Source organism: Schistocerca americana, chromosome 11 (genome assembly GCF_021461395.2).
Source record: "Schistocerca americana isolate TAMUIC-IGC-003095 chromosome 11, iqSchAmer2.1, whole genome shotgun sequence".
NCBI classification, from domain to species: Eukaryota; Metazoa; Arthropoda; class Insecta; order Orthoptera; family Acrididae; genus Schistocerca; species Schistocerca americana.
Window position 1 is genome coordinate 149,412,262 of NC_060129.1, and position 25,473 is coordinate 149,437,734.

The following is a 25,473-nucleotide window of genomic DNA, read 5'->3' on the forward strand; positions in this document are numbered from 1 at the left end:
CGTTTTTTGTAGTTTTTTCGTTTGACGCTTATTTTGTGAGATATTTGGCCCGGTCACTATCCATGGACCACCCTGTATAATAGTGAAGCGTGTATGATACAAAGTTTAGACAAGGAATGAAAAGAAGCTTTCAAGATGTGGTTCTATAGAAGAATATGGGTAGATGAGAAACTAATGACTCATTACTGAATGAAATTGAGGGAAAAAATTGCTGGCACAACTTGATCAAAAGATGGGACCAGTCAATAGGACACGTCCTGAGGCATCAATGGTGGTCAATTTAGTAACAGAGAGAAATGTGAGGGGGAGAAAATTGTAGAGGCAGACCTACACATGAATACAGCAAAAAGGCTCAAATGGGTGTAAGTTGCAGTAGCCACACAGAGATGAAGACCACAGAACAGGTTAATGCCTCTTTATGCTTTATGCCGGTAAACTTTCTCACACTGTACTCACAACATGTGTGTGTTACAGTCTGCACCACGTTAAAGGTTGTACCCTGGTGAGGTTTATTGTCAACAGTCAATGACAGGTAAGAAAAATAATTTTACATAAATACAATATTCTGCTATGGGGCAGAAATCTGGCAGCCAGGGGAGCAAGTACGGAAGGTGGGCTCCAAATAGCACACTGCAATTAAGATGTTACATTCACAAGTGATCAACCAATTCTGTTAAAAAAAATTATTCTGGCTGCAGAACTATGTGCTGAAAAAAGAATTTGAAAATAATATAGTGAAAAAACATTAGTCTATGGGAGGGAGGGGGGAAGGGGGAGGGAAGGGGGAGGGAAGAGGGGGGGAGAGGGGGAGGAGAGAGGGGGAAGATACAAGTAATTAATAGTACTCACTTCATCTGTTTCACCAAAAACATTTCTTCGCTCAGAGTGGCCAATAATAACCCATTTAACGCCAATATCCAGGATCATTGCAGGGCTTATTTCACCTGAAACAATAAACAATAATCATTAGAGGACAATGAAACCTGCAATTTAAAGATCAAGGAAGTAGAAACCCAGAAGCACAAGTAAGCAGGATTCCAGGGACTGTGTGATCCTAGATAAAATCCTTCAGGGCAAAGCACAAAAACACTCTGCTGAAAATGTGTGTCCATGCCAATAGACGCAATCGTAGTTGGCTTGCTGAGATTTTCCAACTGGCACCACAGGCAGCGCTAAATTCACTGCCGACCACAACTGCAGCCCAATTGGCAATCTCTGCACTGCTGGCAATGAGATGGACTTCCGCGTTGTGATAAGCGGCACCACAGGCAGCAACAGACGATTCACATTCAGCTCTGGTGTACAACAATTTTAATACAGAGTTCCAGGGTTGCTGTTCGTAGTTACAGTTCACAGTGGAAGCCTGTGAGATAGTCTTCTGGTAGAGTCATCTATAGAAAGCCTTTGCATAGGGACAAATGTTTACTACAGTGATTGACAGTGTGGCTTCTGGAGAGACACAGTCTTGTTGACATTGTATTCAGTAACGCACACTTGACAGGCCACTGCTTAGTTGTATCTTTCCGCAAGCATATCCAACAAGTTGCTGCGCAACTTTAGTTAAGTATCACAGCACAAACAGCACAATAAAGTTTATATGTGTGTGTGTGTGTGTGTGTGTGTGTGTGTGTGTGTGTGTGTGTGTGTGTGTAAGCTGTTCTATCCATATGACCTGTACACATCAAAACAAGTAAAGAGCACACAGTTTGATAATATCCCAATGAATTCCCAGGCAGAGCCATCAAAGAAGACTGTCAAAATACCAGCTTTTATTTTACCTTGCAGTATCGTGAAAGTTACACTAACAGATCTTTTTACAGGTGCGTCTATACCGAAAGTCATGTTGACGACACCAAGGAAAGTAAGCACACACAAAGGGGTACAAAAACTAGGCAAGCAAAACTCACATTTATGGATTACAGGTTTCTTAGAAAACTTGCCTGAACAGTAACAAACAAGCGACTTGACAAACAGGTGAGTGTTTCAAAATCACGAGTGGTATTTGATATGCAATGCGACACATTTACTTTCTGAAGGCAGTTTGGTTTTCATTCATGGATCCAGTACACCACATTATTTCCCACTCTTTTGGCTACAAAACCCTATTTTCAACATAAACGCCATTGAATGCAACAGCCTTACAGCACTTTACTGGGAAGGTCTGTATGCTTGCATGGTACCATACTGCTGATCGACATCTGAGCCAACTTCTTCCTGCATAAATAACCTCTATCATCCATGTACCACTTCCCACAGACCACATTCTTCATTGGGCCATCCAGATGAAAGTCTGAAGGCGCGAGATTCGGGCTGTAGGATGGATGTGTGCAGACTTGTGTGAGGTTGGTTGGTTGGTTTTGGGGAAGGAGACCAGACAGCGTGGTCATCGGTCTCATCGGATTAGGGAAGGATGGGGAAGGAAGTTGGCCGTGCCCTTTCAGAGGAACCATCCCGGCATTTGCCTAGAGTGATTTAGGGAAATCACGGAAAACCTGAATCAGGATGGCCGGACGCGGGATTGAACCGTCGTCCTCCCGAATGCGAGTCCAGTGTCTTACCACTGCGCCACCTCGCTCGGTACTTGTGTGAGGCCTTGCATTATTACAGAGGAGAAGTTTGTTTGAATTTTTGTGGCGACGAATGCATTAAGTCATTTCTTTAATTTCCGGTGGGTAGCACACCTGTATGCAACCGGCCGGCACGGTGGAGATCGGACCGGTTTGCGAGACATTGTTGTGACAATGACCGATGAGTCATCAAACGACTCATCACGCTTTAGTTCACTACCAGGTCTCTGCGATGCTCTGATTTTCTGCCAAAAGAAACTCAATGGCAGTTTTCTACTCAGAACACATCTCCGTTACAGACACAATTTTGAAGGTTATGTATAGCGTCACCACCTACTGAAACTTCATGAAACTGTAGGGGCTGAAGCAAGAATGTTCGACAATGTCCCACAGCAAATTCTGTGTTTTTTAACTGAAATTGGCTGATTGAAAAAAAAGTGTGCACTACTTATTGAAAGCTCGTCCCATTTGAGGATGAGTATGGTCATTACAACTGGACTTTATGCAACAGATGCACGACACTGATGACAAAAGCAATTATGAGGGTCAGCCATTAAGTCCTTAGAAAGTACAAGAGATGGCAGTCTTAGCGTCAAAACAGTTTGCTAGTAGTAAGCACAATCTGTTGCTAGAGGGGAGGTTACATTATAGCTGTATCCATCACCTAGCTTCATTGTTCCAGTCGATTTAAGCAAGAAGCATACGATTATTTTAAAACATGGGAAAAAATGAGTCAAGTGGTGATTAAACACATCTATTTAAAAGGCTTAACAGTGAAACTGATCAGAAGTTGAGTTGGATGAAGTTCACGACATCTGCTCCTGTGTTGCAACTGTTTACAAATGGGTAAATCAATTTAAATGTGGCTGTACATCCACACGAGATGAATTCCATTTGGGACATCCAACAGACGTGACCACCACCAAAATAACTGACAAAATCAACAACATGATTTTGAGTGATTGACAGATGGAAGTGCGTAAAATAATTGAAGCCACATGCACCTCACAAGGTACAGTGTTTTCAACTTTGCATGAATAATTGGCTGTGAAAAAGATCACAGCAAGATTGGTGCCATGTTTGCTCACAGTGGAGAATAAACGCTTCTGTGCAGTCAACACTGAGACTATTTTGGAACTTTGCCATCACAATCCTGCCAGGTTTCTGTTTGAATACCTAACTGTGGAAAAAACATGGGTATACAACTATACTCCAGAGATTAAATAACAATCAAAATAGTGTGTTTTTTAAGATTAATGGACCCCAAAGATGGAAAAGAATGTGAAATTGGCTGGCAAGATGATGGCCATGGTCTTTGGGATGCATGCAGAATCATCCGCATTGACTACTTACAAAGGGACGAATAATAACTGGAGAGTATTATGCATCATTACTGGACCAGTTAAGTGAAGAATCAGGGAAAAAGTCCGTATCTGAAAAAGATCTTTTCCCATCATGAAAATGCAGAATTCTCCGATTGCGCACAGTATAGCAGCAGCTAGCGATAATTGGGGGGTATCTGTCTCTTACTGTGTATTAACATATTCCTTGGCAGAATGCACACTGAATGGAAATGTCATTTCAAGATTTTGTTAAAAACAGAAGCTAATATCACTTTCTTGAAGTACTTTCTTTCAATTTCTGGTAAAAATTTGAACTCCTGTCACTGTAACATTACTCTGGAATCCAAAAACGTTAATGTCACCACAGTGGTGATTAGGAATCCTGTGAATTTTTTGCTGCTCAATATGATGATACAGCATACACCAAGAGAAGCCATCAACATAAAATGCATGAAGATTGTGTTACGCAAAATGGTGGTTAAACTTACAAAAATATTTAACCCTTCGGTGGGCATAGTTTTTGTAAGAACTCAGCGAATTTTTTCTGTTTTTGTATCTTATTAGGATAATGATCAATTGAATATATTTAATTTCTGATCATTTTATTTTGGATATTTATTAAAACTACAGTGGGCAGTCCTTCAGTGTGCTGTTGGAGGATGCCATTACACAAACTTTGAATTGACACTAAACACATCTGGGGAAGACGACTTGATATGTACCAGATTAAAAAACCTGGCAACTTCTGCTTGAGCCCACCAGTGCGGGATACTGTAGAAACGAACCAATTGTGTTCCGAGTTCACAAGTGACAAAGGTAGTGATCTCTCAACAAAGAAAAACTCATTGCTATAGTCATTTTGACGCACCTGGTACAATGTATTACCAAAAGATGCCGGCCACATCTTGAATTAGTAAGACATATTCCCAAAAGCATAGTAACACAATAAAGTTGGTGGTAAGTATATCTCCTACAGTCCAAAAAGGGAAGTATTAGTTTTGTGGTAAGTATATTTCCCATGGCCCACAAAAGACATACGAGACGTTTCATGACAAATGCTGTATTTCACAACAAACAGAAACTACAGCTTGTGCTGAGGACTACCACTACTAGCCAGGAAGAGGGTAATGAAACACAGTTAGTGATAAGCGTACTGGCTGTGGCCTGCAAAATGGTTAAATAGTATAGACAGACAGTCAGAAACAACGAAATACTCTTTGTTATAGACCACAAACCCACTGGTGGCAAAAAAATAAATATAGTTATATTCCTGAAGAATCTTATCTCCAAAAGAAAAGCCAGAAGTTAAAACGCCTCAGTACACAAGATAATGCGGTGGTTACAGGATGAAGTAAAATGGTTGTTACAGATGCAAACAACAAAATCATTGGTTTCAGAGAATCTTGGATGTACACTGTAGATAAGTTCAACTTTGAAAATGGAATGCAATGTAAAAGAACGCTGTCTTTCAAAATTACAGCGGTGACCCTGGAGTCCCACTCCGCATCTACGCACTGATCCACAATACTGTCAATGATCATTCTGGATGGTTGGTTACTTTCAAGAACCCACCAAAAACTTTGCACCACAAGTGAAAATAGTAATGTTCTGCACAGAAAGTCGTCTGGTAGACACATCGCATTCTGGAAAATTGTGAAAAGAAAAGGCATCACAATTTTTCTTCATTGTGTGAAAACAAATCCTATCTCCTAGTTTCTTACTAAGGCCGTACACTTTTAATCATCATAAGCCACACTTCAAACTCTCACTGACAAAGATGTACTGCTATTTCAGATTCCTTCTGATCTGACAAACTTATGTCAACTGTTAGACTTAGTATTTTACAAAACATACCATAAGCATAGGAAACTACTATGGAGAGATTCCTGCAGTTTTCGGTCTACCACCGTGGCAATATTCTTACGCTGACATCAGTAGTACACTAATTTTTCCTCCCCTCTGTTTGCCCAATTAAATATGTACAGCAGGCCTCAAAATACAGTGATATTAAGCAGGCCTCATCCTAACTACGGCCGTTTTCTCTACAAACAAAGGCAGACAGCTACTTAATCTAATAACAAAGGCAGACAGCTACTTAATCTAATAACAAAGGCAGACTGCTACTTAATCTAATAACAAAGGCAGACTGCTACTTAATCTAATAACAAAGGCAGACTGCTACTTAATCTAATAACAAAGGCAGACTGCTACTTAATCTAATAACAAAGGCAGACTGCTACTTAATCTAATAACAAAGGCAGACTGCTACTTAGAGCTGTCAATAAATATATTTGATTTATGTTTGTGATACACAAAAACTGCATGTTTGGAATATTATACCAATATTTCATACAATATTTGCAAGAGTTAGAAGAAAGAAAATTAATGTAGAAGTGTTGGAAATTCTGAGTTATGTGCATATGCTCCACAAAATTTGGAACTGATGTTACAGGCAAAATATAGGTGATTTTCTCTATGAATATATAGTTAACTTTCAACTGCCTTCAACTGGCGATCCACCACTCTCATCAGAAAAACAATGGTGACAGTGACAAGTTATCAGTTATCGGTGTGTGAGATTGAGGGCTGTACATTAGGCAGTTGCAAGCACAGAAATCTTACGGAAAATGATATTTAATTACTCTGTGAAAACAGTAAATTAAAAATGACTAGCTTTTATGTGCAGTGACTATGTACATGTACAAAACTTCACATTGTGTGTGAGTCAGAATTGGAGAGTGTAATGTTCCCAACTTTTACACAAAATTTATCCAAGGTAATGTAACTATGCCAGACATCTCTGGATAATAAATTGATAACCATACAAAAATCATAGGGTGTAATTAGTATAAACAAGGGCACCACACTGTTTTCTCTTTTTTGCACTGCTCTTCTCTTTTTTCCACTGTGCTTGTGCTTGTCTGTCGGTTAGCTCGATTCACGTTACGCAATTAATTCTGTGGATTTGATGAAATAATCTTAGGAGATCATTCTTCGACTTTTACTTGATTATCTGCAACTGGAGCTGTTATTAGAAATCAGAAAAGCAAGTGTGTGCACTTGAATATTGCACATTTCATGTAGAGCATTTTTTGTTTTAAATGGTGGGCTGTGTGGAATTGTGTAAATTGACTTATTTCTATAAAATATACTGTTAAAGTTCATTTACAGCCCTGTCCTCCCTTTACAGATTCATAATTTTGTGTGTTTTCATAAATATAAAAGCATTTCTTTTGGTTATTATACAGGCCGTTTGAAAAAGAACTCCCTCATTTCAAGTATAAATTTAATGGGAAAATAAATGAAAAATTACATCAGTGAGTACATATCATGAAAAAGAATTCCGTCAAGTTTTGTTTAATGTTAGTAGACTTCAACTTGGGATCCATTTGTTGCCCTGCACATGGTGAGACGATATTCCACTTATTACCATGTATTCACCAATGTTTCAGCATTTCTTATGTGGCCCCAAGTCCAGTGGGGTTAAGTCTGGGCTTTGTGGTGGCCAAGGTATTGGGCCAGCCCTTTCTACCCACCTTCTTGGAAAGCGAGTCTCAAGAGCTGCACACACGTGGTTACTATAATGAGGTGGGGTGCCATCTTGTTGGAAAAACACAAGCCCCTTTTCTGCCTCAACATCATCCATTTAGGGAAAGACGTACTCTCAACATGCCACAGCAAATGTCCCTGTTTATTGTTTTTTCTACAAAAGTGAAAGGACCAATCACACGATCTTCCATCAAACTGCACCAGTTTATGCTGAATAATGTCATTTCGAGTGAAAATTTCATTTATTTCGACCTTGTCATTAAACCAGATTATAACAAGGAACCAGACGCTGAGAAGCAGCAGTAATATCACTGAGGAAAAACCCAGTTAGTCACTTTCCCAAGTCTGACTATTTCCTTATGACTAATGCAAAGCATATCATTAGGAAGTGACAAGAAGGGCAGAACATACAAACAGAATGAAATAACACATTTAACATCCGGCAGATAGTGTAAACTGAGTATGGGCCTGGCCACCTATCGAAATGGAAAGAGCTCTAGTACTGGCAGGCAGAGGGCACATGACATGGTATACAAATCCCAGCTGTTCTGCTCACAGCAAAAAGGAAGATTAGGGCTTAACCGTGACGGTCGATGACGCCGACGTCAGCTGATGTTCACTGGTGCTACCTGTCTCCACATCCGCTCTCCTATGCAACGCGAATTCTACGACAAGTGAGTGTGAAACAAAACCAGATTACTTTAGTATGAAGCGATAAAATATACTGTTGAGTGAACTTTTATTGTTTAATTATCATAATTAAAGTTAGTTTTAAATGCTTAAAAGAGCTAAGGCATATAGAAGTATGGAAAATATACAACAGTTTGGGGAAACTCAAATTACCAAAGAAGTGCCTGACCAGGCTGAGTTGATAAACTTAATCACAGCTCAGAAACTTAAGTTAAACTCATTAAGTTCTCAAATGCTAAGACTGCAACTAAGTAAAGAACTAGACTTAGTAAATTCTCAATTACATGCTCAGAGCTCTAAATATTCAAACGACAAATTTAGGTTTGTTAAATACCAAAGCAAAGAATTTAGTAATCTATGCTAAGGCATGGGTACTTTGAAGACCGAGTTGATGCAATAAGTCATAAAGTAGAGAATTTAAAAGTAGATTTAAAGAACAAGCTGACAAATTTTTTTGACCACTCATATAAATCATATGTTTACTGTCATTAGTCAGAAACAGAATGACACTTTTCAAGATTTATTGAAAAGGTTAGAATTTAACACTGAGAGCAAATGTAATAATGCAGAATACAAACTAATTGAAAAGTTTGGATCTTTTGAAAACATGTGCAATATTAAGTACAATGATTTAAGGCAGGGGTTGAATACTTTGAAAGAGAGTGTAGGTAAGCAGAATAAATGAATGCCAGTCATTCAATCGCAAATTACAGGTGTCAATAGACAGGTAGATAATGTAGAAAGAAATTTCAATCAGAAAATAGCCAACTCTGATATAAATTAATTAGTTTGGAGGAACAACTTGGAGAAATTATAGATCAAAAGGTTACTGAGAGAATAACAGCCGGAATTGCCTATTCCTTTTTCGGACTCAATGATACCAGGAAGGGTATGGACGACCTATGGAGAGAAATAAAGCTTATCCAAGATAAAGTAGAAAAAGGGGTAACTTCGCCTAATGTTGTATTAACTAGTGACGAGGTGATTGATTTGCAATGGGGAGCTAATTCAGGGTTATCTAGACAATTCCCTAAATTTATGCCAGATGGAGAGGTACATCCGATCCATTTCTTAAAAAGAATTACCCAAGCTTTACCAAAAAATTGAGAAGATTCCAAGAAGATTGAATTTGCTGTGGGGTATCTACTAGGGCAGGGATTCACAACATACGTGCTCGCGGAGCAAGCTGTGAGCAGCAAGGCGCGAGCACGGAGCAGCGCGAGCACGCTACCCCCACTATCGGACCAGAGCGGAGAGTGGGGAAAGTCACGTGGGGCACACAACAGCTGCCGCTGGTCAATGTAAATCTGCGGCCACCTGCAGGAATATCACTCACGAATTATTACTGCGACAAATGAAACAAATAAAGGAGAATGTGCACATGCCACATAATTTTATTAGCTTAGTGTATGCCTCTACATTCGCATTAATTTGTGAACTGTTACACAATAAAAGGTGTTACTGAAGTGTGGGATTCTCGGTTATCTTGTACATTTTGCCCTTTACAATTGCGTCTATGTTCGGAGTAATTGTTCTTGTGCATTTTAGGCGCAGCGTGCAGTTTAAATTTCGATCAGACAATGCGTTTCTCAGGCGCGTCTTGTTACATTTCATTGCAGAGAACAGTTGTTCTCAAACATACGTGGAACCGAACATTGATATTATTGTAGCCGCCAGTTTGTGCAAACGAGGAAATCTATCCTGAGGGAAGTGTCTGTAGAATTCAAAAATGTTTTTCTTGTTCTGAAATTTGTCTCTATTCTCTGTCACACTGCAGGTCAATAATTTCTTGCTGCAGCTTAGGACGAATCTCTTAAATATTCGCTGAATATGAAGAGAACAGATCAAAATCACTGTCTAGTGCTGTCAGATCTTGAAAGCGCTGATCAACTAAACTATGTGAATAACGTTCACAGTCTTTGTGAAAATCTTGCATGGATGATAATTTAGGAAAATGAGCTAGGTTTCCTGTTTCCAGCTGACTCACCCAAAGTGTCAATTTCATTTTAAAAGCTCATATTCGATCTATGAAATGAGTAATTAGCAGATCTTTACCTTGTAGTAAAATGTTCAAAGCATTCAGATGGCTAGTTAAATTTGCTAAGAACGCGGGATCACATTCAAACGCGCGCGCGCATTTCCCCTCCCTCCCTACTCCGCGACCTTGCACCTGCTCGCGAGCACGTGCCTGAGCAGACGCGAGTACTCGCGCTCAAAACTGGCCAGTTGTTAAGCCCTGTACTAGGGGAAGGCTCAGAATAGGGAACAGTAAATACTGAGAATTTTTCCTCTTGGGGAGACTTTCAAAAGAAATTTAAAGAGAAGTACTAGTCTGCCAGTGCTAAAGAAAAGTTAATATCAGATCCATGGGACCCAAAATGTTATATTAATACTTGGGGTACTGTGAGGAAATATTTCGATTGGTATTTAACACGAGCAAAGTATTTAGGTAAGCCAATGGAAGAAGAAGGGTTAGTACGTATTTTAATTAAAATGCTTGCCAATCTATGTGAGAAAAAGACATCTTGTGTAGTGGCTGGAAAATTTTAGAGGAGTTATTTCTTTTGTTGACACACTTTTAAGGACTGCAACGAAACTTTACACTAAAGTGAAAGTTTGAACTATAAAAGAAATAGTGGAAATAATTTTAAAAAGCACGAGGCAAACTTAGCAAAAATACACCAGTACAGTAAGAAAAGTTGTAATGACAATTATCAAAAGAAGCATTCACCTTCAAATTTAGATACGGTAGCTTCTCAAGAATTTGTACTGAGTAACCATAAAACACAGAATGGGAATGTAGTGTTTCATTTCGGTAACCAATCCCACAAAGGAATAGTTGCTGCTTGAAGAACCAAGCTAATAATAACACAAAACCTATAATAGCAGGGACAGTGGAAACTTCTGATGCTAACATACTTATAGATTCAGGGAGTGAGGTATCACTCATCTCAAATGCAATTTTTAAGTAGATACAGAATAAACAGCATTTACCATTATTGCCAGTGACTGGAGTATACATAATGGGGATAACGGGAACAAAAACTAAACTCGTAAAATATGAAACTCAAGTGAACAGCAGTATTGGAAATATCTTATTGCGTCAAACACTGTTAATAGTAGAGAATATTAATAGAGATGTAGTGTTTGGTTTAGATTGGTTGGAGTTTAAAGTCATCTTAAACTTTGATGAACATCATCTTTGTTTTTGTAGAGGGGACAGTAGATGCTGGACACCATTTGTGACAAACAGCCGCATTGAGGAACAAACAACTGAGTATCAGTGTCTACGATTAACAGCTACAGCACAATTATCACCAAAAATCGATGGATCAAGCAACACATTGAACTAATATACAAGACAAAGCTAATAAATCCCTATTATTAATTGACCAACAAAGACGAGATGTCTGTAAAACTTTAATGGATTATGAAATGGTGTTTTTCGGTTGTCCAGGTTAACATCAGTGATTATATCTGTAAGTTCAAAACGTAAGATGACACTCCATTCTTTCGCAAACCGTATCCAATACCAGTGTGTTTGAAGGAAGCAGTTCGGGACAAGAGTAACAAAATGATTGATGATAATATTATAGTACGAAGTTCCAGTGTAATGAATAATCTTCTGGTTGTAGTGAAGAAAGCTGCAAGAGGGGTACGATTAGTCTTAGACGGTCGTACATTGAATTGACGTACACAGACGGAGACAGATCGACTATTAATATCGATGAATTGTTATCCAAGTTTGAAAAGGCAAAATTCTTTAGCACAATGGACTTGACCTCAGGATATTGGCAGATAAAAATACATCCAGATTCAAAAAAATATAATCTTTTGGTTTGATGGAAAACCCTATCATTTCAATGTATTGCCATTTGGACTTAATATCTCTGTGTCTGTATTTATACGTGCATTAAATGAAGCAACAGGGAGGGACTTCTTGAAGGATTTGATAATATATGTAGACGATATCGTAATAATATCAGCTAATTGGGAGGAACATTGTCTAACTTTGTGAAAGACACTAAAAAATTTAAAGAAAAAGGTATTAAGGTGAAGCTGTCTAAATCATTTTTCGCATGCCAAGAACTTAAGTTCTTAGGTCATATTGTAGGGGTAAAGGGAATTAGACTGGACCCCGAACGCAAAAAAGCTATCAAAGAATGACTGCGCCTCAGACATGTAAGACAATTAAAAGGATTTACAAGTATGGCCGGATACTATTGACAGTATGTACAAGGGCAAGAGTTAAATGACCCGAGAATTTTACCTCCAATAATAAAGGGAGTACCATGGACTTGGGATCAAGGTGCAAATGGTGCATTTGAAAATGTTAAAAAGAGTGCCTGCTGAGTCACCCATATTACATCATCCAGTTATGGACCAACCGTTTAAATTTTCAACAAATGCATCTGATTATGGTGTTGCCTTCCACCCTTTCCAAGGAGAATGGGATCCAAGTAATTTAGAACACAGAACCATAGATTTGCTAGCTGTAGCCTAAGTAAGCATGAACTAAATTACACAGCTACTGAAAAGGAACTATTGGCGAATGTGTGGAGTATTCAAAAGTTTCAAACACTAGTATGGGTATCAGAAATCCATATTTATACAGATCATCAAAGCTTTATCCTCTCTAATGAGTAGTCGATTACTACACAGTATGCTGACACGATGGATGCTTTTTCTACAGGAATACAGTATTAAGATACAATAGGCCTACGGAAAATGTTCTGAAAATATTATACCTGATGCTTTATCAAGGCTACCCGTAGGAATGGAAGAATTGAAATGTACAGAAGGGCCCGGCATGGTTTTTGCCATTAATTTTATGTCAGCAGAATATCCGAACACCATGGTAAAGGAAATGGCTCAAAGAATAACAGGAAATGTCCATTACGATCATTATTTCACATTATTTTCTATGTGTATCCAGAACTCGTTACTTCCTGGTCAATTAGGAAAATTGAAAATTATAATCATAACTTGTCTTGGAGAGACAGCGTAACATCACAGCGATGGCTCTTACGTATACCGAAGGCAATGGAAGACAAACTTGTGTGGTATGTTCACACAGGATATGGACACTTCGGAATCAAAAAATGTATATCCTATATGAATAAATTTTATTATTTCAAGAAACTAGGTCATAAACTAGCATGTTTGATTAGAACCTGTGAAACTTGCCAGAAAGTAAAAGAGAATAATACTCACGTGAAATACAAAATGTATCCTACCATTTCCAAGTCATTACATGACCTCACAGCGGCAGATTTTTTTTGGATCAATTCCACAAAGAAAGGGGAGGAGTATCATATTTTGGTTATAATAGAATGCTAATCAAAATATGTTAAACTATATCCTATTAAACAGAGCAAATACACATATGGTTATACACTGTTTACAACAATACTTTCTAGAAGTAGGTAAACCAAAACAGTTTCTTATGGATAACGGACCACAATTTGTGAGTAATGAATTTAGAGAATTCCTAGTGTGGGAAAATATTCAACAAGTGTTAATATCCAATTATAACCTGTGATCAAATCTGTGTGAATGAGTGATCAAGGAAATTGGAAAATTATGTCATACATACTGCCATGAAAAATATACTTTGTGGGCAACAAAAATTAAGGACTTTGAACTTATCCTAAATGAATTACCCCATCTACCAAGCGGGTTGACACCTTCAGAAGTTATAGGCAAACCTTTCATAGGAGAACTCCTAATTAAGTGTTTTAATTGGCTCGAACAATCTAGTGTCAATTACGAAGTAAATCGTGAAATAGTTTCTAAGAATTTAATTGAAAAGGCGCTACAAAGAGTAAGTAAACATAACGAACAGGCTATGGAACCTCAGTACCAAGTCGACGACCTCGTTCTTATAAAACATCTTCACAGCTCTACTCTGAAGAAAGAGACTGATAAGCTTTTCCAAAAATACGAGGGACCGTACCGGCTACAAACCGTGGTCCGTCCCAAGACGTTATTTTTAGTAGATACCACAACTGGATTAAAGAAGGGGAAATACAATGTAAAGGATGTAAAATTGTATATCCCCCCCCCCCCCCCCCGGACATTAACAATCTGAGTTAATGGGCGGAGTAACGACCGACGGATCCCGAGTTGTTTTCGCTGTTTTTTCGAAAATAGTTTTCCTGCACTGAATTCCTTTAGAATCTAGAACTATTCTGTAATCTTATTGCTTAGAAAATCAGATATGATTATAAAATAGAGAACAACTTAACAGAATCACAGAAAAAGTGATATCTAGACGAAATAAACTGAATAGAGTATTATATTTGTGGAAAATATAATATGATGTGACTAGCTGAACAACTGTTATACCCTTAGTGTATAGATTTTCTATTTTGTATAGAGTATTTTATACCTTTTATGAGATGTGATATAGATGGGAGGGTTTGTATAAATTTTGAAAGGGGTGGGTACTGTAGCTAAAAGCATGATTTATAAGAACAGGTAAATGATGACTAACACAAAACACACATCACACCTTTCAAACAACCCTCACAAACAAGTGTGCCTGATTTTTCATCACTTTCCATTTCCATAGGGTTGCTAGGATTTCCTTTGGGGACCTCAAAGGGTGAAAGTGGGACAAGTACATTCTGTAGGGGATGATTTAATACCAGACCACCTCCGGTGTCTCAATTACCTGAGGGGTAGGGATCCTAGGAAAGGGAGGTTGGAAGGGTCTCCTGTCATTGGGGCTATCTTATTTTTCTTCTTCGATTGTAGCATCCACATCCATTTTTTCTTTTCTTACTTCTCATTTGAGGGCCTGTCTATTTTTTCCCCTTCTTTTCATATCCACGAACTTCTATTGCTGAAGTCCTTCCTTATTTCCGTGTTCCTTCCTTATTTCCGTGTTTACTAGAGACCTAAATCTTATCTTTAGATAAGAAGGCCGAAAAATCAGACTACACAAACACACATCCGCATATACACAAATATACATTTCTACATGAACATTAAATTGCATAAAACAAAGCCTGTCACGATGTGAGAACCACCAGGTGCTGTAGGGGAAAATGTGTACATATGGAGATATGCACCTATATATAGGAAGCTATGACGGTTCTACATTGAATGTACATTACAAGATGTACACAAAAACAAAGAACAGTAGCAGTTCTAAATTTTTATTACAATAGGCACAATGAACTCATGCGCAAGGAGAGAAAAAGCATATATAAAGTAGTAATGAGTAATGGATAAATAAGAAAGAGGCGTGAGCAAAGAAAGAAAACAAAAGTAAGGAAGGAATTAGTCATGTTGATCACTGAGAAACGACAGTGCAATAAGTACTATAATGAATTGAAGGATTGTGTGACGTAAATAGTATATGTAGACATAGTATCTTTTGAAAATATAGAAGTTGATAACTAGAGGAGGGCTCTTGGAAGTAAATAACACATTAAAGAATGAATGTGATGTTTAAGATATAAATCTGTCTTTACCAGAAGATAATTATGGTATACATAGAAATGTATACTAGGGTAATGAACTGTGAGGCCTACTCAAAGGATAAGGGGAGCGTACCCGGCATTCACTAAGTATAAAGGGCAGGCGTACCTACGTGGAGATAGGACGATCTGTGGCCTCAAAAATAGGGGTGTTTTGTAAGGGGCGTACCCTACCAGAATGGAGAGGAAGTGCTCTCGTAAGGTCAACCCACAAGCAAGGAATAGGTGCTGATCCTAGGAGAAGGAGACAGCATCGTGACAAAAGTCACAAATTTTATAGGAATTATTCTGGGAAGTGTGAATTCTATGAACGACTAGCATTATTAGGTTTAGTGGAAACAAATGTGTGTCAAAAGAACACTTTCATATTAAAAAAAATTAATCACAATTTCTAAATATTAGTAATGCTGACTAAAACCACGAGTAAATGCTCATGTCTTAATACCAAACTAAAATAAGAAAAAGAGTAGAAAAACAATAAGTGAAAGATTGTTCAAGAGAGGACAGAATTGTTATTGGAAGGAAAGATACGTATATAAACATATATAAGACGTGTGTACTGTTAAGATATGAAATGGTGTTATGAGTGATACTCTTTGCATAATGATTATGTATAAAATATCACATGTTCGAGAATTTCTGTGTACATTCTAGAACCACTAAGCCTTCTACCAACTCGAACACACGATATTCTGGATATGAGTGTGAGATGGTAGAATCCTACCTACTGCGCCTCACATGTCTGTGTGCAAGTTTAAAATCAGCCACGGGAAGAAAGTAGATGTGGCGGACGAACAGCACTGACAAGTACCTGTCGGGCAATCCATAGATGTTTTAGTGGGTGTGTAAGGAAGAACCGTGGAGTTTATATGCAGCTCTGAACTTTTCACATCATTGACTATTGTCATTAAAACAAAGACTGTTGAAATAGAACTCTTAAAAACTCTTAATGTAACCTTGCTAAAGGCAAGACTTATGTTCTGATTCATGTTAAGAAAAGTTATGGTATCTAAGCCAACTTTCTTTTAACTGTAACTCAATTTGTTTCTGACGTTCGGCTGTACGAGATACTTACAGGAAGTTACATATTTATCTGAAAGGTGAGAGTTTTATTGTGTATGGAGGTTAAATACATCATTAATTGACGAAAAGTAAAGTTTGTATGTCTACTTATTTCATAAGTAGAAAGAGTCTAAAAATTCCTGTACCTAGTGTTATTCTACGGAGAATAAGTCAAGAGGGTTTCCAGCAGCTGGCTATCCAGTAGAGAAGAGTGGCTGCAAATTCCAAGTAAGTCACCTTCTAAAGAAGTGGAAGGCGGTTTGGGGGAATAAACCGAAATAACCTAGATTCACACACACACACACACACACACAATGTGACACACAGTCAACATGAGTTTAGAAAACATCGTTCCTGTGAAACACAACTAGCTCTTTATTTTCATGAAATGCCGAGTGCTACTGACAAGGGATTTCAGATCGATTCCATATTCCTGGATTTCCGGAAGGCTTTTGACACTGTACCACACAATCAGCTCATAGTGAAATTGCGTGCTTATGGAATATCGTCTCGGTTATGTAACTGGATTTGCAATTTCCTGTCAGAGAGGTCACTGTTAGTAGTAACTGACGGAAAGTCATCGAGTGAAACAGAAGTGATTTCAGGCGTTCCCCAAGGTAGTGTTATAGGCCCTTTGCTGTTCCTTATCTATATAAACGATTTTGGAGACAATCTGGGCAGCCGTCTTCGGTTGTTTGCAGATGACACTGTTGTTTATTGACAAAGTCATCAGACTATCAAAACAAACTGCAAAACAATTTAGAAAAAATATCTGAATGATGCGAAAAATGGCAGTTGACCCTAAATAACGAAAGTGCGAGGTCATCCACATGAGTGCTAAAAGGAACTCAAACTTCGGTTGCACGATAATTCAGTCTAATCTAAAAGCCGTAAATTCAACTAAATACGAGGGCCGTTCAGAAAGTAACCTCCGGTTGATTTAAAAAAATACACCAAGTTAAATAAAAATATTTTAATATATACATCTTACAACTACATCTTTGCACTATTTTTCTACATAGTCTCCATAGCGATTGAGGCACTTATCGTATCTCTTCACAAGCTTTGAAATTCCTTCTGCATAAAAATCACCCACTTGTGCCTGGAGCCAGCCTGTGACCGCATCTTTGAGCTCTTCGTCGTCATCAAACCGCTGTGACCCGAGCCATTTCTTCAAATGCAGGAAGAGGTGATAATCACTTGGCGCCAGGTCTGGGCTGTAAGGTGGATGGTTGATAACGTCCCACTTGAAGGACTCAAGAAGGGCCGTCGTTCTGCGAGCAGAGTGAGGACGGGCGTTATCGTGCAAAAAAACGATACCGGAAATCAGCATACCACGGCGTTTGTTCTGTATTGCCCGTCGTAACTTTTTATTGTTTCACAGTACACGTTTTGATTAATGGTCGTACCATGTTCCATGAATTCAACCAACAACACCCCTTTGGCATCCCAAAACACCGTTGCCATCAGTTTTCTGGCAGAAAAATCTTGCGAGGCTTTTCTTGGTTTGGTAGGCGAATTTGAATGTGCCCACATCTTTAATTGTTCTTTTGTCTCAGGTTTCACGTACTTAATCCAGGTTTCGTCACCGGTCACGATTCTGTTTAACAATGGTTCTCCTTCGTCCTCATAACGTGACAGAAAGTCTAATGCAGACGCCATTCTTTGAGTTTTGTGGTGGTCGGTAAGAATTTCGGGCACCCATCGTGCACAGAACTTACGGTAACCCAATCTTGCTGTCACTATCTCGTACAAGAGAGTCTTAGAAAAACCAGTAGACAACTCCGACATTGAGAAACGTCGATTTTCACGAACTTTTGCATCAACTGTCTGAACGAGTTCGTCAGTCACCAATGATGGTCTACCACTCCTCTCTTCATCATGAACGTTTTCTTGTCCACTTTTAAATAAACGTACCCATTCACGGACAACTCCTTCACTCATAACTCTTGGTCCGTACACGGCACAAAGCTCACGATGAATAGCTGCTGCAGAATATCCTTTGGCTGTAAAAAAACCTTATGACAGCACGCACTTCACATTTGGCGGGGTTTTCTATTGCAGCACACATTTCAAACTGCCACAAAAACTAAACTAGCGCAGGTACGACGTTCACTCGACCACGGCTTGATGCCGACTGACCTGTTGAGTGCGTGAATGCACAGATGGCGTCGCTACTCCCCCCACAACCCGCACTGTGACCAATCAGAGGTTACTTTCTGAACCGCCCTCGTAGATAGGTATTACAATTACGAACAGCTTAAATTGGAATAAGCACACAGAAAATGTTGTGGGGAAGGCTAACCAAAGACTGCGTTTCATTGGCATGACACTTAGAAAATGTAACAAACCTAAGTAGACTGCCTACAATACGCCTGTCCGTCCTCTTTTAGAATACCGCTGTGTGGTGTGTTATCCTTACCAGATAGGACTGACGGAGTACATCGAAAAAGTTCAAAGAAAGGCAGCACGTTTTGTATTATCGCGAAATATGGGAGGGAGCGTCACAGAAATGATACAGGATTTTGGCTGGAAATCATTAAAAGAAAGGCGTTTTTCGTTGCGACGGATTCTTCTCACGAAATTCCAATCACTAACTTTCTCCTCCGAACGCGAAAATACTTTGTTGGCACCGACCTACATAGAACGGAACGATCACTACGATAACATAAGGGAAATCACAGCTCATACGGAAAGATATAGGCATTCATTCTTTCCGCGTGCTATACATGATTGGGATAATAGAGAATTGTGAAGGTGGTTCGATGAACCCTCTGCCAGGCACTTGAATGTAATTTGCAGGGAATCCGCGTATATGTAGATGTAGAATTAGAACGTTAGAATAGAGTGTCTTTACTTGCTATGGAGAAGTAGTCGCGCTTTGGGATGTTGTGGACTCCAGAGAAGGAGTCTGATGAAAGTGGTCAAACCCCAGAAAGAAGTTACGTCACGTGATCTCTTACTATCCGTCATTCGGCGCGTTATGTCTCGACGGCTACGACCGAGTTTTAAATGAGCAATATGTTCACTTGAGTTCATGAGAAATGTTAAGGAGCCACAGATAGGCACAACAAAAAGACTTTCACGAATTGTTGTGCCTATCTGCGACTCAGCATCTCCACTATTTGGCGAGTAGAAACTTTACTTTTCATAATTGTTACACAGAGAAGAGTTGTTTAAAGAGTGGTTATACGATTTCTTAACTAAGTGCTATAGAATATGAGCTTCCTTACTGCACTTGAGCCCCCACAGATGGAGACGAAGTTTCACAGTACAATTAGTGGCACTACATACCAGGACCACTGCATCGAAAATTGAAGAAAGGACGACTGTAAGAAGATATTCGAGATAACCGGTATTACGAAGAGCATCAAGGTGACAGGTCAGTTCATGAAGTAGGTACACTCAACATCGCAAATACAAACCTGAGCCTCAGCAACAACAACTTCAAGAGTTAGAAATCTTTGAACACGGTTTAAGTACGGAACCACAAACTATGGAATATTCGGCAACATTCCCGAAACAAGAATATCTAAGAATTGTGTTGTTAAGTGTCAAGTGTGAATGGATATGAATATTAGATGCACAAGTACTCTGAATGTGAATGAGGCCAAACAAGAACAGTGAAGTGGTACTCTCACCATTACAAACACAACACACACTAAGGACTACAAAGTGCCCCACAGGAAACTAATGTTTTTAGATTGCCCAGTACACCATTGTCAGTAGTGAGGACGAAGACATCATGTACACAGAGGCTATCTGCCACTTCAGTTGTTGCAGTGGACAACCGCATCATAGTGAATAATACATTAAACCTAATTGCCTTGTCAGTTGTTGCAATGTGACAGACATCGACATTATTTTAATTGTAAAGCTGTGAGTCACAATACTGTCCTACAACAGGGTACAGCTTTCAGAATAACAAGTAATATTTTAAGGAAAAAGTGGCCAGGTCCTAATAAATTTAAGACACCTGAAAACATGGCCACTGTGAGGGCAAACGCCATAAACATGAGACGATCCACACATCAATGTGCACACCGTCTACCAATGAGGCATTATTTGTCATTTCACATACGAAATGTGACATGGAGTCTTAAGTGACCACATAAATCCAATATAAGGTGTTATGTTGAATTTCGTTTATTTTACTCAGAGCTGTAATTTTCAGCAACTGTAGTATATACTTCAAAATCTTGGATTTTGTATAAATAGAAGTTTTCTCTTAAATATCAACATACTACTGAACATATGAAATGTGTGCGAATTCCACATGCCAGCCTGCACCGACATCTATACATAAGGCACAAGTCATTCGGACAAAACAAACAAAAAATTAAATGTCATACTAAAATGTGAACTACTAATAAATTAGTAACACAGCTGGCAATTTCATTCAGCCTACCTGTGAAAGCACCTTTTGGGACCTTGTAGCAATTCTGTGCCGCAGCCACGACATTTCCAGGCAGCTTCTGGTTCACGTAGTCCAGATATATAGCTGGCACGCCAACTATTATCTCTGCAACAGTAAATTAATGGGTGTCAGCAACACAGGATGGATGTGGTACTGAAGTATGTCAAATAGAATGACCTCATTCCAAAAAATCTATCGTGCGAAATCCAACTTGCATTTTTTCTCACATGACATTAAGAACGCCTCGGCTCAAGGCACCTTAAGGTAGATGAAGTATTCTTTTACTTCATAAAAGCATTTCACTGATTACCACACCTAAACATATTACTAAGTGTAAAATCATATGGGTATCAAGTGAAATTTGTGACAGGATTGAGGATTTCTTGGTAGTGGTTATGTTGCATGTTATCTCAGATAGAGGGTCACCAACTGATGGAGAAGTAACTTTAGGTGTGCCCCAGGGAAGTATGTTAGGGCACGTGCTGTTCATGTAGTACAATATTAATGGTAACTTCAGATTATTCATAAATGATGCAGTTACCTATAATGACGTACTGTCTGACAAATGCTACACAACAATATAGCCACATCTCGCTAAGATATCAAACTGGTTCAAGGATCGGAAATTTGCTTTAACTGCTGACTAATATAAAGTTTTGTAATTTACAAAACTGTGCATACAATATCAATGATTCACAATTGGTATCAGCCAACCGATTCAAATACCTGGGTGGTGTAAAAATCTGTAGGAATATGAAATGGAATTATCACTTAGGCTCGGACGTACGTATAGCAGGTGGCAGACTTTGGTTCATTGGTAGAATGCTGGGGAAATGCAATGAGTCTACAAATCAGATCGCTTCCAATACACTTGAGCGACTGATCCTACAACACTGACTGAGTGTGCTGGAACTTACACCGAATAACTAACAGGAGATATAAAATGTCTGCAGAGATGGGCAGCACAAATAGTCACAGGCTTGTCTGACCTGAGGGAGAGTGTCACAGAAATGCTGAAGAAACTTAACTGCTAGACAGGATGATAGACACAAAATCTGAAGAAAGCCTACTCACAAAAGTTTCATTTCAAGAAGCAACTTTGCACAATGACTCTAGAAATCCACTATGTATCATTCTTGTAGGGTACCCAACGAGAAGAGTAATTACAGTGTACACAGAAGCATTTAAACAGTCATTCCTCCCACACTCCATACATGAATGGAACGGAAAGAAGCTCTAATAACTGATAAAATGGGAAGTACCCTCTGCCAATCACCCCATAGTGGTTTTCCCAGTGTGAATGTAGATGCAGGTGTGAAGTCCCATGCACCATCAAGTGTACGTTTCCTACACTGAAGAATTTCCCACTGTTTACCACAATGTATGCAAATAATACTAATTTTTCATCATTACTTTGGAGTAACAGTGTATATTATCAACTTATGGAAAGTTCACCTAAATTTGTGTAGGGGAAGGAAAGATAGGTATCATACACTGGTCATGTACATAATTCTTAATAATCAAACAGACACACTGTACAAATAACTTCCCAACTTAATCTTCGTACAACTGAAAAGATGAATGAAATAAGTTTTAGTGTTGAAATAGGTAGTAATGTCAGTGGTGTTGAGAAACTGCTGAAACTGTTAAAACCAAACAAAGCTCCAAGGACCCAATGTAATCCTTGTCAGATTCTATATTGAATTAGCATTGAACTAGCCCCTTTTCTAACTGTAATCTCTCTAGATCTCTTGAACAAAAAATCGTGCTCAATTCTTGGAAAAAAGCACACGTCACACCCGTCTACAAGAAGGGTAGTAGAAGTTATCCACAAAACTACTATCCAATATCCTTGACATCGTTTCATTGTAACCTTAGAACATATTCTGAGCTCAAACACAATGATATATCTCAAACAGAATGAACTCCTAAAAGGCTTCCAACGTGGATTCTGAAAACACTGATCATGTGAAACCCAACTTGCAATTTTCAACACGACTTACTGAAAGCTTTGGATCAAGGCAACCAGTTGGATGCAGTATTTCTAGATTTCCTAATGGCATTTGACTTAGTACCACACCTATACTTACTGTCAAGTTTGATAAAAGGATGTATGAGACAGGTCTTGCATCTAGGTCTATTACAGGGATATGAGCCATTAGGTAAGGGGTTGGGAGCATGGGTTATATAGGGATGGATGAGTATATTGTGGAGGTTCGGTGGACGGCAGAATACCACTGCGGGAGGGGTTGGAAGGATAGTGGGTAGGACAATTCTCATTTCAGGGCACATTGGGCATGCGTGCAACACACGTACACACACGAGCACAGTCTCTGGCAGCTGAAGCCACACTACGAGCAGCAGCAGCAGCAGTGCATGATGGGACAGACAACTGGGTGGGGCTAAGGAGGAGGCTGTGTCAGGGAGGGGGAGGGATAGTAGGGTAGGGGTGGGGGATGATGAGTGCTACTGGGGAGTGTGCAGGGACAAGATGGGGAGAGGGTAGAACAGCTAGGTGCAGTCGGGAGCTTAGATGGAGAGTGGGGGAAGGCGAAAAAAGGAAAGAACTAAAAAGTGCATAGGTGGAATAGAGGGCTGTGTAGTGCTGGAATGGGAACAGGGATGAGGTTGATGGGTAAGGTTGAGGACAGGATGTTTATGGGAACATAGGATATATTGCAGGGAGAGTTCCCGCATGTGCAATTCAGAAAAGCTGGTGTTGGTGGGAAGGATCCATATGCAGGGTGTATACATGGACAAGGAAAAAAAATTTCTCGATTTTTCCCAGTTGAAAATACACTTTCTCCCGGGTGAAAATACATTTTTCACGTGTTAAGTGACAGTATACTTTTCCTTGGCACTGTAAAAGTTATCAATCCTTAGAATGTTTATGGTTTTCTACACAGACATAGAATTTGCTGACACTTTAGAAAACGAAACCCAGGGGGGAAAAAACATGTTTTGGAAAGATCTTTGATGTGCAGCAACATGTACGCTGCATTTTTTCGTGTTACGGAGGTATAAATTCAAATACCACCAAACACTGCATGTTACTTTCAGAAGCGATGAAATCGAGATCGCGACGCGCTTTTGTAAGCCAGTCGTAGCTCACGTCATGTGATCTCGCTAGCTGATGACAGCATAGGACACGTGATGTAGTCAACCAATAGCAAGAAAATTCTTAAGTAGTGCAAACATACAAAAAAGAAAAGTTAATGGTTTAGAATTAATATACATAGTGTTGCTACAAGAAAAACAAAGCTTTCACAAATAATATTGTGTCTCCAAGATTGATAAGTTGCAAGAGAAGCTAAGCTTCCACATATAATGCTGATCTTTTTGCGCGTGTTACACTTTAAGATATATCGTACAAATGTGCCAGTAAAATTTTGAATAACGACGTAAATGTCTGATCTTCTGGGCTGGAAATTCTTCTAGATGATCGTCCTAAAAGAGTTGATTTTTAAATGAGAGTTGAACACTCTGTGATTTAAGAAATTCATCGTACATTCTTGCAGATAATTCGTCTTGCGTAAAAGGAAATTTACTTTGAAAGTAACACTTTTCAAACCACCATTCGCAATATTTTCCCGTGACCTGTTAGAAATTGGTTCGTTTCAGCAGTTGCCAGAGAGCACAAGATAATAGGTATCACTGTGCCTGCACACCTACGATGACGCAGGAAGCCCACATGTTCGTACGTGTAAAACATTAAAAGATCTTGCATTATGTAATAAAAAGAAACAAGACATCAAAGGATACTTCAAGAGCATCGGAATTTCGTGAACCATACTAAAATGCATAAATCGGCTTAAAGTGCAGAATCGTATGTCCAGATTTGGATGTAAATTTTCTTGACTACTGGTACTGTATTATCTCACGTTTGGTTCTTTATGAATGGCGCAATGGCAATGGCACAATGCCATATAAGCTAGAAGATGGAAAACTTGCACTTGAAACGCAGCGAACAGTTGAAACTAACCAAAGTGTGAAATTAAACACTTCGTTTCAAATAAACTTACTGCCTCAGTGCAAAAGATTAATAAAAGCCAAATCTCTTTAGCAAACCGACAAAAATAGCTTCATTGTTCTGCAAGGCGATTAATGCTTGACTGTCAGAAAGATGGAAATAAAACCTGAAACTAACAACATATTTTAGCCTTCCTTAGTTATGCGAACGTATTTTAATTCATTTGGTAGCTCCCGGCCACAGAAATCCGTTTTGTTTTCATTTAATGTGAGAGCAATAAACGAAGAGGAAACTGCAAAATCACTAAACATTAACACAGGTCACATGGAGACTAACCACCTCCCCGCTACAACTCGGACTGCCCTGTGCATCAGCCCCAGATCTACGA

General features: G+C 39.0%; 1 protein-coding gene across 1 annotated transcript in view; it reads right to left on the bottom strand.

Annotated features, from left to right (window-relative positions):
* LOC124554074 (triosephosphate isomerase B) overlaps positions 1–25,473 on the bottom strand; it is a 46,881-nt gene that overhangs the window by 14,919 nt on the left and 6,489 nt on the right. Inside the window, exons 2-3 of the mRNA XM_047128123.1 lie at positions 21,107–21,220; positions 850–944 (exon numbers count right to left, since the gene is read on the bottom strand). Coding sequence (XP_046984079.1) covers positions 850–944; positions 21,107–21,220 — 209 coding nt within the window. The remainder of the gene's footprint in view (positions 1–849; positions 945–21,106; positions 21,221–25,473) is intronic.